Raw genomic sequence first — 14,571 nt, 5'->3', positions numbered from 1 at the left:
TAACTGTAGTCTCATGAGCCTTGTCTATGCTAGGAAAACTTTTTTTTCAAAGACTTCCCACTATATTGTTAACGATGCTGTGGCTGCTGCAACCATTTTTTTAAGCACTGTTTGCTTTCTCTTTAAGCATAGGTAGTTTAACAGTGGACCTTGTGTAGTTAGGCCACACACACACAACAGCAATAAGCAAAGACATGGCAAGTAATACTAGACCCAATGATGCAAAAGAAACTATGACTAATGAGATTAGGTAGTCAAAGACATTATTTTGATTTTCCACAAAACTTCCTTGAGAAAAGGACTGCTCATTGCTACAACTATTCTGTTAGTGTGCCTCACTAAAATATAACTACTGATGAAGTACCTCTTTCTGCTAAGGACTTAGTCTACATATCCCCCACTAAAACTGGTAAAATGTTGTTTTTCCTTTAGTGAGGATTTCCTCCGTTATTTTAAGAGAGGTGGGACATAATGGTCATCTGGTCAGCGGAATAATCTTAATGATCTAAATTTCGTTTCTCCAGAACAAAATGAAATAGTTGATAGGGCTAAGCACTGGGAGCAGTGCTGGAAACTCAGTGCTGCTGAAATGTATCCTAGAAAAAGAACATTGTATGTGAAATTTCATAGGGCTGTGTATTCATAGTGTCTGAATAGTATTCATAGTGTTGCTCTACTGTGTAGTTGCAAATCCTAGTTTTATATTTGAAACATCCTCTCAGGCGCTCCTGAGTCCGCAGGGATCTGCCACAAGATTTACCCTTTTAATTCTCAGAAAATGTGTTGTAATAGACCCATACTCGCCCAACCTGCTTCGAAGAAATGGTGGAAATAATACTTGGACCATTTAAGTAAGAACAATAATATGTATATCTTTTGCTACAATAAGTAGATGGTTGAAAGCCTTAGGGGTCGTTAGCACCCTTAACAAGAGCAAGTGTGAATCTTCTAGTTCAGTGGTCACCAGCCGGTCGATCGCAATCGACTGGTCAATCCTAGAGGATCTCCCAGCCTATCGCAATCTCCAGCTGTGCAGGAACCACAAACCACAGCCACTGGGAGCTGCGGGCGGCTATGCAAATGTAAACAAACTGTCTGGCAGCCCCAGTACCCTGAGGGGCCGCGAGGGGCCGCATGCGGCCCATGGGCCACAGGTTGCGCACCACTATTACCATTACCTTTTAAGACTGTCAGTTATTTCTGGCTTTCTTAAGGATTAACATATTTCATCCTATTTTAGGGTTGCAATGGAAAAACTTCATTCAGTGGATGATGCTTTTAGAAGACAGCTTGAGTCAACGCTAGCAGCTCATCAGGCAGAATTACTGCAGCTGGCAAATGAAAAACAAAGACAAATTGAAGCAGCAAATGAAAAGGTAATGTATTTTAATAAAATGTCAGACCTTAAAATCTATATTTTTCAGTCCCAGCATTGTTATATGTAGTCTTTTTGGGTGTCTGTGTTGGCTAATCACCATTAATGAAAGTATTGTTGACACTGAATTTTTAATATTTGCCCAATAATAGATTCACTAAAAGTGCATAGACAGTAGGCAGACTCTGAATATTCTTTGTTCAAGGAACATGCGATCACTTGCCAGTGCATGAACATCCTTTAATTATTAGAGAGGCGAGAAAAATTGTGTTAAAGTATTTTATGTAACACTACTTTTTTTTAGCTTTTATAATTCCTGTGACAGATGTGAGACCTTAGAAGCATGCAAACTTCAAAAGACTATTCTATTGAGATGTGCCAATGGATTAGTTGTAAACTTTGTTTTCTACAAATGTTACATGTATCATCGTGAGATAAGGACTGCATTCTGGCTCCATTGTGGAGGGTTACTGAGCTTCCCCAAAGAACAAGTCACTTGGGAGTTGCATGGATTGATTTAAATCTCTGACTTTGATAATGATTTAAATCAGGAAACAGGAAATCTTGGTGTAAATGATTGATTTTTTTTTCCTCTTGTTTTGCATTTTTACATTTTAGTGACTTTCCTAAAGATGGGTTGATTCTCATGGTTGGTAACCATTAAAACACGTTAACTTGCAACTAAATGTAGCCTTTACGCTAAATTTGGTACTTTTTTGCTAAAGGGGGGGAGGAGGATGATACTCTATATGGATACACATTTAGGCAGTTTTATAGTTTCTTACATATATTCAGATTCTTTATTTACATTTTCATGTTAAAAATGGTAACTGATGCAGTACATGCTTACTAGATCATTAATTTTTTTACTTGTGATTTGTGTCAAGCCATTTGGAGCCTCTCTTTGGCGCCTGCACCAGGTTAAATCCTAGGAGCTAGGGAATGCTCAGCAGTCTGCACTCCTCTCCCCCTCCCACAACCCCAACTGGCCAATGCATGCCAGAGACTCCTGGGAGGGAATTAGAGGGGGTAGAAGCTATCTGATGTCCCTCAGCAAGTGTCTCCTTCCCTCACTGCTGGGGCTGTCCCCCTTTCACCACCAGCCACATCATGTTTCCCTCATCCATTGAGGTATGTAAGTGGCATTTTGGATGGAAATCCAAATTCAATTACAACTGCACAAAAACAGCACTTTATTTTTTTATGAAATAAAACTACCTTAAAGTACTGTGTACACAAACGTCTTTAGATTTTAAACGATTTGCATTTAAAATTAACTGATTTGTTAAACAAAGGAAGTATTATATGAAGTTAATGAATTGAACTTATTGTTCCTGGTCATGGTGTTCTTCAAAGTTTTTAGAACTAGTAAATCTCCTAGATTGGAAAAGGAAAAACGCTTTTGTGCTTTTTCAACTCCCAATTAGTTTTGTAACTTTGAATGAACTAGTAATTGAACTGAACTAGTTGAAGAAAGTGAAACGAAGAAACTATTCTTTGTACTTCAGAAGAGGCTACTTTTGTCAAAAGCTGATTTAGCACCTCGGTGAACTCTGGGTCCAAGTACTTATCCAGTGACTTTGACCAGTTCAGTGGTTTGACTGTTTTTAAAACTTGGCAGTAAACATACTCAATTTTTTTTTGTATTTAATTTAAATTTGAATAGATTATAATGTGTAAATAGATTTACTAGATTGTTTAACATAGATTTTAATTTCAAATTTAATACTAAATTAGTTATTTTTAAAAAATTATTTAATTTAAAAAAAAAAATTGTTTGGTTTTTTTGTTTGGTTTTTGTTTTAAATCCACCCTGGTTGGCAGTAATTACTCCAGATCCTGGGACAGTTGAACAACTCCAGAGAAATACCACCCCTTGGGGTGAATTGCATATACTGGTTCAGACAGGGTTCAAGAGGAACAGGAGACATAGAAAGAGCTTTTGGTATGAAGGGTCAGGATGAACTGAATCATCTGGTTCATTTGCATCCAAAAACTGACATGAGATTGTCACTAAGAGGGCAGAACCTAGCTGTAAGAGTTTGACGGACTAGAGCCTGCCTGGGTCTCTTTGTGTAACATGGGTGACACCACCTAGACTTATTGGGTGTCTGAATTGTTTGTGTATTGTTTTGATGTTCTCTAATGCTTTTTGTCCTAAAATAAATGTGTTGGGCTTTGTGAAAGCTGGCTGGTCACTGGTAACCCTATCATTGTCCCTGAAAGAGTGAACCACAGGGGCTGGACTAAGGGCAGACCTGCTGGGATAATCACATTGAATTGCAGGGGGACTGCAAGCCTAAATCCCCAGTGTGAGATGGGAGAGAGACACTAGGTTCCTTCCCATAGATGGGTGATAGCTGGAGGAGACTACAGAGGGGGGTAGAAGTGCAGGTAATCATGGAACTGTGACAGTTCCCACCAATATGCTTTTGAGCTATAGAAACACCATGATTTCTATCAATACTGTTCTTAATTTTGTAATCCTCTTTTCCCCCAGAGAATTAAATAACTAGCTGTAGAATCATTTAGCAAAACTTGCTGCTATTACAGATTGTAACAGGGTCCCTGCCTCCTAGATTTCACCCTAATTGCACAGGGCAGCCATGCAGCATTCCTGCCTCAGTTTCTCCTCAGTGACTTGGCCCTCCAGCTAAGCCATTAATAAAAAAGTCCACAAGTATACAAGCTGAAAAACAAACACAGAATTCACATACCAGTTTCAAACGGGACCCAGCCCCTCCTTTAAGGGCCACATCCCATCCGTGTTTAATAACTTAGACACTCTTTTGCCTTTTTATGTAATAAAAAAATTTAAAATGCTGTTATTGTGCAATTATAATCTAATTTGAATTTCACCCTTTCCTATTAGCCCCTTGGGTTGCTCACTTGCTCCCTCCCAATCAGCTCTCCCACGCTTTTGTGCCTGGAGTCTTTCCCTTCTTTTGCAAGCCATGCCCAGCCCTTCCTAGCTGGGGTGTTTTCTCCTTTGGTGTCTCAGCAGTCTTCTCCAGGATTCTGCTGAAGTCTCTCTCCTTTCCACACTGCCCCGATCTCTCAGGCCTCTGGGATAGGTAAAGGATTGAATCACACAACCCATTTTCCCCACTTGGGGAGATGAATTGGCTGTGTCACAAGTTGGGCTGGGACTTCATCTCCCTTTTAAGGAAGCAGTCACCCTATGACTCCAATACTGACACATCTAGTGTGTCCCTTTTACAAACATTTGATGTGAAAGACTTTCTAGTTTGCTGTTCTGCTAGCAACTTTGTTTATCCCATCCTGTCTTCCTTTATCACCTGTTTTCACATTGCACAATTTTTCATGAAAGTTTTTACTTCCTACTACTCCTGTCATACAACATATGAAGCAATTTTTACTCAAATGTACTCTTTATAAGAATAGCAATATATTGTGTAATTACTCTGGGATTCTTAATCAGTGATAAAAAGTAAGCAAGATTACTCTTCCTATAATATACTAACAAGCAGGTTGAATTTATGTATCTTTTTATAATTTCAGGTTTACCAGGTTGAAAAAGAAATGCGTCAGCTTCTGCAAGAAACAGCAAACAGTAAAAAGGCCATGGAAGAGAAAATAAGACGACTTACAAGTGCATTAAGTGACATTCAGCAAGATCTCTGACTAAATGTGTAATGCATTAAATCTGACCATCCTGCTGCTCCTTTAATAAAAGGAGTTAGAGAAGTAGTGTAAAATATATACATAAACTATATAAACAAATATACAGTATCTTTGTTAGTTACACTTGTTGCTGTGATTTTTAGTTTTCCGTTTTAAAACGCTTATTTCCAGAGTAATTTTTGTGTGTGATTATTTTGAGAGTTCAAGAATCAAATAGGTATTAAAACTGTGTACAGTATTTTCATACTAGTTATCTGATATGTGTCTGGTAATATTTGTGTTTTGACCTCTCTAAGAAATAGGTCAAAACAAATCAACAGATGAAAAGCACTGTATGGGTTAAGGATTATCCGTAAAGGAAGAGAAGGTGGAGGTGGACATTTTTTAATAGCACACATCATACATGACCGTTTTGCATATCTGGAGTTAACCCTGTTTGGAGATAGCATTCAGTGACTTTTCAGAGTTAATACTGTTATCCCAGAGAAAAGAGGTCTTGTTGACTTCAGCAGTCACTGAATGTGTTCAATAATCTCTCCTAGACATTACCATTCAAACCCGATGCTGTTCCTTGATGTCTTTCATACACTACACTGTTCGTTTCAAAGGATGCAGGGGTCCACCCTCATGGAACAGCTTGCAGGATCAAGTGCTAAATAAGAAAATTCCTGATCTCAGGAATTTACTGATGTACAGGTGAGGTCAATTACACAGAGGCTTAACAAACAAGTGGTACTGAAAATTTACTTCATGCTGAATGACATGCTTCAGTGATGACTTGATTTATACTATTGCATTTCTTTAAAAATCCAATGTTTTAATTTTTTTATTAATAGCTATGCAACTACTCCCTAAAGTCCCAGTGAGAGCTGGGGGTTTGGTGTTCTGGGCACTGTACAAGCTTTTAGTAAAATCTGTTTCTTGACTACCATTCCTGCATGCTCAGATGATTCCATTTCTCTAGCTGAAAGGGCCTCTAAATCTGCTTCCTGGAGAAGGAAATGGCAACTTTAGACAGACTTTAAATCTTTATATGGAAATAAAGCCATTTTAAAAGGAGATGGAAGTTATCCAAGATGAGTTTTTAGGATCTCTAGTGTATCGCTACATTTCTTCCATTTAGTTACTTACAATGCTGAATGGTACGGTGCTATAAAATGATGTACATGAATAAAATATTCAGCAGATTTGGAGTTGGAGCTGTACTCCTAATGGAGGACTTTGCAGACATTGTCATCTCTCTCCTAATAAGCGAAGAATGCATGTGTTCTTCCACCCTTACCTTTTCATTTCCTCCACAGTGCTTGAGCCTTACTGTTTGAGGAAATGCTTTTTCTAGAAAACACTGTCTGTAGTTCTCAATTCTCAGGCAAACTAGTGACACTGACTTAAAGCTTGAGCATTCTGAAAATGTGACTAAGCACACATGCATGCTGGGCCCTGAAGCACCAAGATATTTGCACCCCACACCCTATTGTGATTTTTGTACCAAATATGCCTTGTGAGAAATCCTTTAAAAACTAGTAACTTGCAGGTCACCACTACCCTGGTGAAATATGTAGCAACATTATATATAAAGTTATGAATTCCCCCTGTATGTTACTAGAACATATTCAAGACCACTTGGCCTTGCCTCAGTAAAGGTGTTAAATAGTTCAATCCTAAACAAAGGAATGGGGGTTTGCCTCAATTTACATATAAGCAGTAAACATGATCATTGAGAGACTGCAGGAAACAGAACAATTTGTATTTTAGCCAATACCAGTGTGTGTGTGGGGGGGAACATCCTGGAGCTTCCTTCACCACCAGACTCCTTGTTGCCTTCCTCACAGCTTGAGTAAACCTCTTTGAAGAGTAACCTTCAAAAGAATACATTGCAAAGGTTTACTGATCTTAAAGACAAGGGCTTCTGAGCCTCAAGTGATAAGCAATTGAATAAACTGATTGTATACAGTATTACTGTATTATAAAAGTGTATAGAGAGCTCTTTTCTAAAAGCTAATGACATACTGGTGATTAATATCATTGTGAAATATAACGAGGAGTCCAGTGGCATCTTAAAGACTAACCATTTTTGGGGGGCATAAGCTTTTGTGGATAAAAAAACCCCACTTCTTCAGATGTACGGAGTGAAAAATTACAGATGCAGGCATAAATATACTGACGTGAAGAGAAGTTACTTTACAAGTGGAGAAGAAGTGTTGACAAGGTCAATTCAGTCAGGGGGGATTTGGTCCAACTCCCAATAATTGAGGAGGAGGTGTCAATACCAAGAGAGGGAAAATTGCTTTTGTAGTGAGCCAGTCATTCCCAGTCTCTATTCAAGCCCAAATTAATGGTGTTAAATTTGCAAAGGAATTGTAACTCTGCAGTGAAATACATAAAACTCTCTGTATGAAGAAATACGGATAGTTAATGATATTATGCATTAAAGTCTGTGGCCAAACAGGGAGAAACATCTACTGTCTGTCATGAGCAAAGGCAGCTATTTACCTATCTCCAGTGACATTAAGCAAGGTGTGACCAAAAACGATAGATCCATTTACACGGAAATCAGCAAGGGAATGGGAAGTCTACAGGAAGGGAAGAACTGGTAGCATTAGGTCATCCTACCTCTTGAAACAAAGTCATTGAACTTTGCAAGATAAAGCAGAGAGAGAAGCCATCTTTGGCATTTGTCACTAGACAACACACAAGGCAGCAGAGCTCTTGCAAGCTGAGAAAGATGGGTCCTTCAACCAAGTGTGGGGTGGAGTTAAGGCTCTGGGAACTGAAAATAGGTGAGAAGTCTGCTTAGGCAAAGATCTTTCACTTAGGAAGACAAGGGAATACAGCATCTTGTACTTCTGTGGAAGGTCCTGAATGAGGGGAAGTCAGCCATGGGTGGTAAGAAGACTGAGAGAAACCACCTTGATCAAAGCCTGTACCTTGCTAAATTAAGTTTTAGACTTTTAGATGCATGTTTTCACTTCTGTTTGCTTGTAACCGTTTCTAATTTTGTTCCTTTTACTTGGCATCACTTACCTAGTCCTATTGTTAATAAATTAGTTTTATTATAAACCAACTCAATGCTGTGTTTAAATGGAAGGATGTATTTAGCCCGGTTAAGTTGATAAGCTGTGATGTGCTTTTGTGTCTTTTAGAGGAACAAATGAACCTTATTTCTCTGAACTGTCCAAGACATGGCTGGATATTACAGATCACATGGTTTGGGAAAATTCAGGATTGGGAATGTGTTGGTTTACCTTGCAAACCGTAATTAAGGCTGGCAGAAGCCAGAGTTGGGCTGAGTTGGACAGGCTGCTGGGGTCAGAGCTGCTGAACCAGAGCTATCTAGCACACAGACACTCAGGATGTGACTTGCATGCTTGTAGGCTGGTTCTGAGTGTCCCAGGGTAGGATCTACAGCAGCAAAGCATTGTGAGGCACCCAGGATTGTAGGGAAAATGGTGGCACAATCCCTTATTGGTCTGGATTGCACTCTGAGCCCTATAACACATGCACACCAAATTTGGCATTTAGAATCTCTAGCCAATTCTATTTCTCTTGGCATATTTCTAAGGCATTTCATTTTCAGTTTTTACTGGTTTTTTAAACTGAAAAAATCTTGGGTTTTACAAAAACTGTTCACTTTTTACTGACTTGTTTTTTACCTTAACTTTGGACCGCTCAAGTACCTGAAAATACTCATGTTAAGAAAGTCTGATGCATTCCATGAGGTAAATGAGTTTGTCAATAAGTTAGTCTAAGTGTAAATGCAAGGTTGTCTATTTTAAGCAATGTAATGGAAGATACATGTATGTGTGTTTGTTTATGTACTGTCAATGTACATGTAGCACCCGCTCTCCACCTGCTTACCTCCTTTAATGCCAAGCCGCTTACAGGTTTTGATGGACAGGTCTGGGTTCTTTTGGATCCCGTCACCCACTCAGCAGGGTGTATCTTCCTTATTTTTTTCCTATGAAATTATTTGGCGGTGTCTCCACCCCCCTAGCTCCTTCCTGGCAGGGTCACTAGGTAAGCTTGGGCGGAAAATTCTAACTACAGAGTAATCCCCACTTACGTGCCAGACAGTTGGAGACGTCCAAGAAATAACACAAACACACAAAAATATATTCAACACAATTATATTAAACAGGAGACAAATACAACATAACAGGGTAAAACACTATTGTTAGGGTCACCGGTGCCCACACTGCAAATACCCATGACTTGATGTAGCAAATGTAAAATTAGTGTCCCATGGGTGTGTGTACTTAGCTGGGGCCCTTGATGACCTATAACCACAAAATTCTTCTCTGAAGTGGTTTAGCAGAGTGGCTGACTGGGTTCAGTACAGCCCAAAGGACTCACAAGTGGGAGAAGGTGGTAAATCCCTCCACAGATGTAACATGCAGCAGGTTATAGAATCGTCAAACCCTTACTCCCTGGCTTGAGGACACAGTTCAGGGAGTAGGAGGTCCCTAAAACAAATTCCCTGACTGACTAACTAAAAGATGGTGCACTCACAAACTCCATGAATGATCCTCAGGTTCAAAGATGACTCTGGACTCCTCAGTCACTGCAGAGGGGCTGCTCTCTGCTGACAGGGATCCTCCTCAGGCAGGAATCGGGCTGCTTCAGTCCCAGGATTTCCCCTCATCACAAAGGGGTGCAGGGCTCAAGGTGTAGGTTACACAACTACACTAACATCCAAACTGTAGCCTCCTAGCCCAGCCTCCAGACACACACTCAGCAGGCAGCTTCCCTGGACTAGCAACCAAAGCAGAGCTGACCATGTGGTGACTGGTCTCACCTAGGGAGCTGGAGGCCGAACTCAGCCTGGCTGGGAAGTTTCCCAGCAAACGCTACAAATTGGGAATCATCAGTGGGGAAGGAAAAACCCAGCTGAGGGATCTGCTGTCAGGTCCCTAGAGGCCTGTTCTCTGGGGGAACCCTGCATGCAGGCCTGGGACTCCCCAGCTCCCTACACAGCCAGTCCTGCCCTTTCCCTTGCTGGCTCCAGACTGACTCCAAAATGGCTTCTCCCTAGGAGGGCCTCTCACTCCCTATTGGTTGCTGGGCGGAGTCTGAGTCTGCCTTGGCTCCTCCTCCCTACCAGGGACAGTGAGCCTCTCCCTGAGCTGCCCGCAGACAGAGTCCCAGGAATCTATGCCCTGGTCTACACTAGGACTTTAGGTTGAATTTAGCAGCATTAAATCGATGTAAACCTGCACCCGTCCACACGATGAAGCCCTTTATTTCGACTTAAAGGGCTCTTAAAATCGATTTCCTTACTCCACCCCTGACAAGTGGATTAGCGCTTAAATCGGCCTTGCCGGGTCGAATTTGGGGTACTGTGGACACAATTCGACGGTATTGGCCTCCGGGAGCTATCCCAGAGTGCTCCATTTTGACCGCTCTGGACAGCACTCTCAACTCAGATGCACTGGCCAGGTAGACAGGAAAAGAACCGCGAACTTTTGAATCTCATTTCCTGTTTGGCCAGCGTGGCAAGCTGCAGGTAACCATGCAGAGCTCATCAGCAGAGGTGACCATGATGGAGTCCCAGAATCGCAAAAGAGCTCCAGCATGGACCGAACGGGAGGTACGGGATCTGATCACTGTATGGGGAGAGGAATCCGTGCTATCAGAACTCCGTTCCAGTTTTCGAAATGCCAAAACCTTTGTCAAAATCTCCCAAAGCATGAAGGACAGAGGCCATAACAGGGACCCGAAGCAGTGCCGCGTGAAACTGAAGGAGCTGAGGCAAGCCTACCAGAAAACCAGAGAGGCGAACGGCCTCTCCGGGTCAGAGCCCCAAACATGCCGCTTCTATGATGAGCTGCATGCCATTTTAGGGGGTTCAGCCACCACTACCCCAGCCGTGTTGTTTGACTCCTTCAATGGAGATGGAGGCAATACGGAAGCAGGTTTTGGGGACGAAGAAGATGATGATGATGATGAGGTTGTAGATAGCTCACAGCAAGCAAGCGGAGAAACCGGTTTTCCCGACAGCCAGGAACTGTTTCTCACCTGGACCTGGAGCCAGTAGCTCCCAAACCCACCCAAGGCTGCCTCCTGGACCCAGCAGGCGGAGAAGGGACCTCCGGTGAGTGTACCTTTTAAAATACTATACATGGTTTAAAAGCAAGCATGTGAAAGGATTACTTTGCCCTGGCATTCGCGGCTCTCCTGGATATACTCCCAAAGCCTTTGCAAAAGGTTTCGGGGGAGGGCAGACTTATTGCGTCCTTCATGGTAGGACACTTTACCACTCCAGGCCAGTAACACGTACTCGGGAATCATTGTACAACAAAGCATTGCAGTGTATGTTTGCTGGCATTCAAACAACATCCGTTCTTTATCTCTCTGTGTTATCCTCAGGAGAGTGAGATATAATCCATGGTCACCTGGTTGAAATAGGGTGCTTTTCTTCAGGGGACACTCAGAGGAGCCCATTCCTGCTGGGCTGTTTGCCTGCGGCTGAACAGAAATGTTCCCCGCTGTTAGCCACAGGGAGGGGGGAGGGTTGAGGGGGTAGCCACGCGGTGGGGGGAGGCAAAATGCTACCTTGTAACAAAAGCACATGTGCTATGTATGTAATGTTAACAGCAAGGTTTACCCTGAAAGAGTGTAGCCAGTGTTTTATAAAATGTGTCTTTTTAAATACCGCTGTCCCTTTTTTTTTCTCCACCAGCTGCATGTGTTTCAATGATCACAGGATCTTCTCCTTCCCAGAGGCTAGTGAAGATTAGAAAGAAAAAAAAACGCACTCGAGATGAAATGTTCTCCGAGCTCATGCTGTCCTCCCACACTGACGGAGCACAGACCAATGCGTGGAGGCAAATAATGTCAGAGTGCAGGAAAGCACAAAATGACCAGGAGGAGAGGTGGCGGGCTGAAGAGAGTAAGTGGCGGGCTGAAGCTCAAATGTGGCGGCAGCGTGATGAGAGGAGGCAGGATACAATGCTGAGGCTGCTGGAGGACCAAACCAGTATGCTCCAGTGTATGGTTGAGCTGCAGCAAAGGCAGCTGGAGCACAGACTGCCACTACAGCCCCTGTGTAACCAACCGCCCTCCTCCCCAAGTTCCATAGCCTCCACACCCAGACGCCCAAGAACGCGGTGGGGGGGCCACTGGCCAACCAGCCACTCCGCCACAGAGGATTGCCCAAAAAAAAGAAGGCTGTCATTCAATAAATTTTAAAGTTGTAAACTTTTAAAGTGCTGTGTGGCATTTTCCTTCCCTCCTCCACCACCCCTCCTGGGCTACCTTGGTAGTCATCCCCCTATTTGTGTGATGAATGAATAAAGAATGCATGAATGTGAAGCAACAATGACTTTATTGCCTCTGCAAGCGGTGATCAAAGGGAGGAGGGGAGGGTGGTTAGCTTACAGGGAAGTAGAGTGAACCAAGGGGCGGCGGGTTTCATCAAGGAGAAACAAACAGAACTTTCACACTGTAGCCTGGCCAGTCATGAAACTGGTTTTCAAAGCTTCTCTGATGCGTACCACGCCCTCCTGTGCTCTTCTAACCGCCCTGGTGTCTGGCTGCGCGTAACCAGCAGCCAGGTGATTTGCCTCAACCTCCCACCCCACCATAAATGTCTCCCCCTTACTCTCACAGATATTGTGGAGCACACAGCAAGCAGTAATAACAGTGAGAATATTGGTTTCGCTGAGGTCTAAGCGAGTCAGTAAACTGCGCCAGCGCGCCTTTAAACATCCAAATGCACATTCTACCACCATTCTGCACTTGCTCAGCCTGTAGTTGAACAGCTCCTGACTACTGTCCAGGCTGCCTGTGTACGGCTTCATGAGCCATGGCATTAAGGGGTAGGCTGGGTCCCCAAGGATACATATAGGCATTTCAACATCCCCAACAGTTATTTTCTGGTCTGGGAATAAAGTCCCTTCTTGCAGCTTTTGAAACAGACCAGAGTTCCTGAAGATGCGAGCGTCATGTACCTTTCCCAGCCATCCCACGTTGATGTTGGTGAAACGTCCCTTGTGATCCACCACAGCTTGCAGCACTATTGAAAAGTACCCCTTGCGGTTTATGTACTCGGCGGCTTGGTGCTCCGGTGCCAAGATAGGGATATGGGTTCCGTCTATGGCCCCACCACAATTACGGAATCCCATTGCAGCAAAGCCATCCACTATGACCTGCACATTTCCCAGGGTCACTACCCTTGATATCAGCAGATCTTTGATTGCGTGGGCTACTTGCATCACAGCAGCCCCAACAGTAGATTTGCCCACTCCAAATTGATTCCCAGCTGATCGGTAGCTGTCTGGCGTTGCAAGCTTCCACAGGGCTATCGCCACTCGCTTCTCAACTGTGAGGGCTGCTCTCATCTTGGTATTCATGCGCTTCAGGGCAGGGGAAAGCAAGTCACAAAGTTCCATGAAAGTCCCCTTACGCATGCGAAAGTTTCGCAGCCACTGGGAATCGTCCCAGACCTGCAACACTATGCGGTCCCACCAGTCTGTGCTTGTTTCCCGAGCCCAGAATCGGCGTTCCACAGCATGAACCTGCCCCATTAGCACCATGATGCATGCATTGGCAGGGCCCATGCTTTCAGAGAAATCTGTGTCCATGTCCTGATCACTCACATGACCGCGCTGACGTCGCCTCCTCACCCGGTATAGCTTTGCCAGGTTCTGCATATACTGCTGGATAATGTGTGTGGTGTTTAATGTGCTCCTAATTACCAAAGTGAGCTGAGCGGCCTCCATGCTTGCCTTGGTATGGCGTCCGCACAGAAAAAAGGCGCGGAATGATTGTCTGCCGTTGCTCTGACGGAGGGAGGGGCGACTGACGACACGGCTTACAGGGTTGGCTTCAGGGAGCTAAAATCAACAAAGAGGGTGGCTTTACATCAAGGAGTATTTCAGGCAGGACTTCACGGAGGGTTCCAATAAGAAATGGTGCACCTAAGTTATTGTTCTTATTGGAACAAGGAGGTTAGCCTGGCCTCTGATTGATACATGGCTAGATTTACCTCGCTGCACCTTCTCTGTGAGTGACTGCAGTGTGACCTAGAGAAATGAGTCCCCTAGATGGGGGAGGAGGCAAATGAGTACAAAACAAATCTGGTCTATTTCTTGTTTTGATCCACTCCATCTATCTTTTACATCTTTGGCTGGCAGCAGATGGTGCAGAAGGACTGCATGCCATCCACATCTCATGGCTGCTCGGCAGAAGATGGTACAGTACGACTGCTAGCCATCATCATCTCTTGCCTGCTCGGCAGAAGATGGTACAATACGACTGCTAGCCATCGTCATCTCTTGCCTGCCCGGCAGAAGATGGTACAGTACGACTGCTAGCAATCCTTATTGCCTGCCTGCTCACCATAAGACAGTTCAATAGGACTGACTGCAGGACTAAAGAGAATGACCTGGTAAAGTCACTCCAAATTTAGTCCCTGCGCCCATGTCTGCCCAGGCGCTCCCAGCCGACACGGCCAGGAGCACCTCGGACATGACAAGAACGGCTACCAGTCATACTGCACCATCTGCTGCCAGAAGGCAATGGGTTGCTGCTACTGTGTAGCAATGCAGTAC

The 14,571-nt window shown here is 43.6% G+C and overlaps 1 protein-coding gene across 3 annotated transcripts in view; it reads left to right on the top strand.

Annotated features, from left to right (window-relative positions):
* The window catches only part of LRRCC1 (leucine rich repeat and coiled-coil centrosomal protein 1), a 40,080-nt gene extending 32,159 nt beyond the window's left edge, over positions 1–7,921 (top strand). For 2 of the 3 annotated variants that reach the window (XM_074944160.1, XM_074944161.1), the window contains 2 exons: positions 1,241–1,376; positions 4,898–7,921. In XM_074944160.1, coding sequence (XP_074800261.1) covers positions 1,241–1,376; positions 4,898–5,020 — 259 coding nt within the window. In that variant the 3' untranslated portion in view covers positions 5,021–7,921. Of the gene's footprint in view, positions 1–1,240; positions 1,377–4,897 lie in introns of those variants that run through there. The other variant, XR_012637999.1, reaches the window with a different exon arrangement.
* Positions 7,922–14,571: the final 6,650 nt, after the last annotated feature.

Source organism: Natator depressus, chromosome 2 (genome assembly GCF_965152275.1).
Source record: "Natator depressus isolate rNatDep1 chromosome 2, rNatDep2.hap1, whole genome shotgun sequence".
NCBI lineage: Eukaryota > Metazoa > Chordata > Testudines > Cheloniidae > Natator > Natator depressus.
Note: the sequence above shows the minus strand (reverse complement) of the source record. Positions and strands in the feature narration are given on the sequence as shown.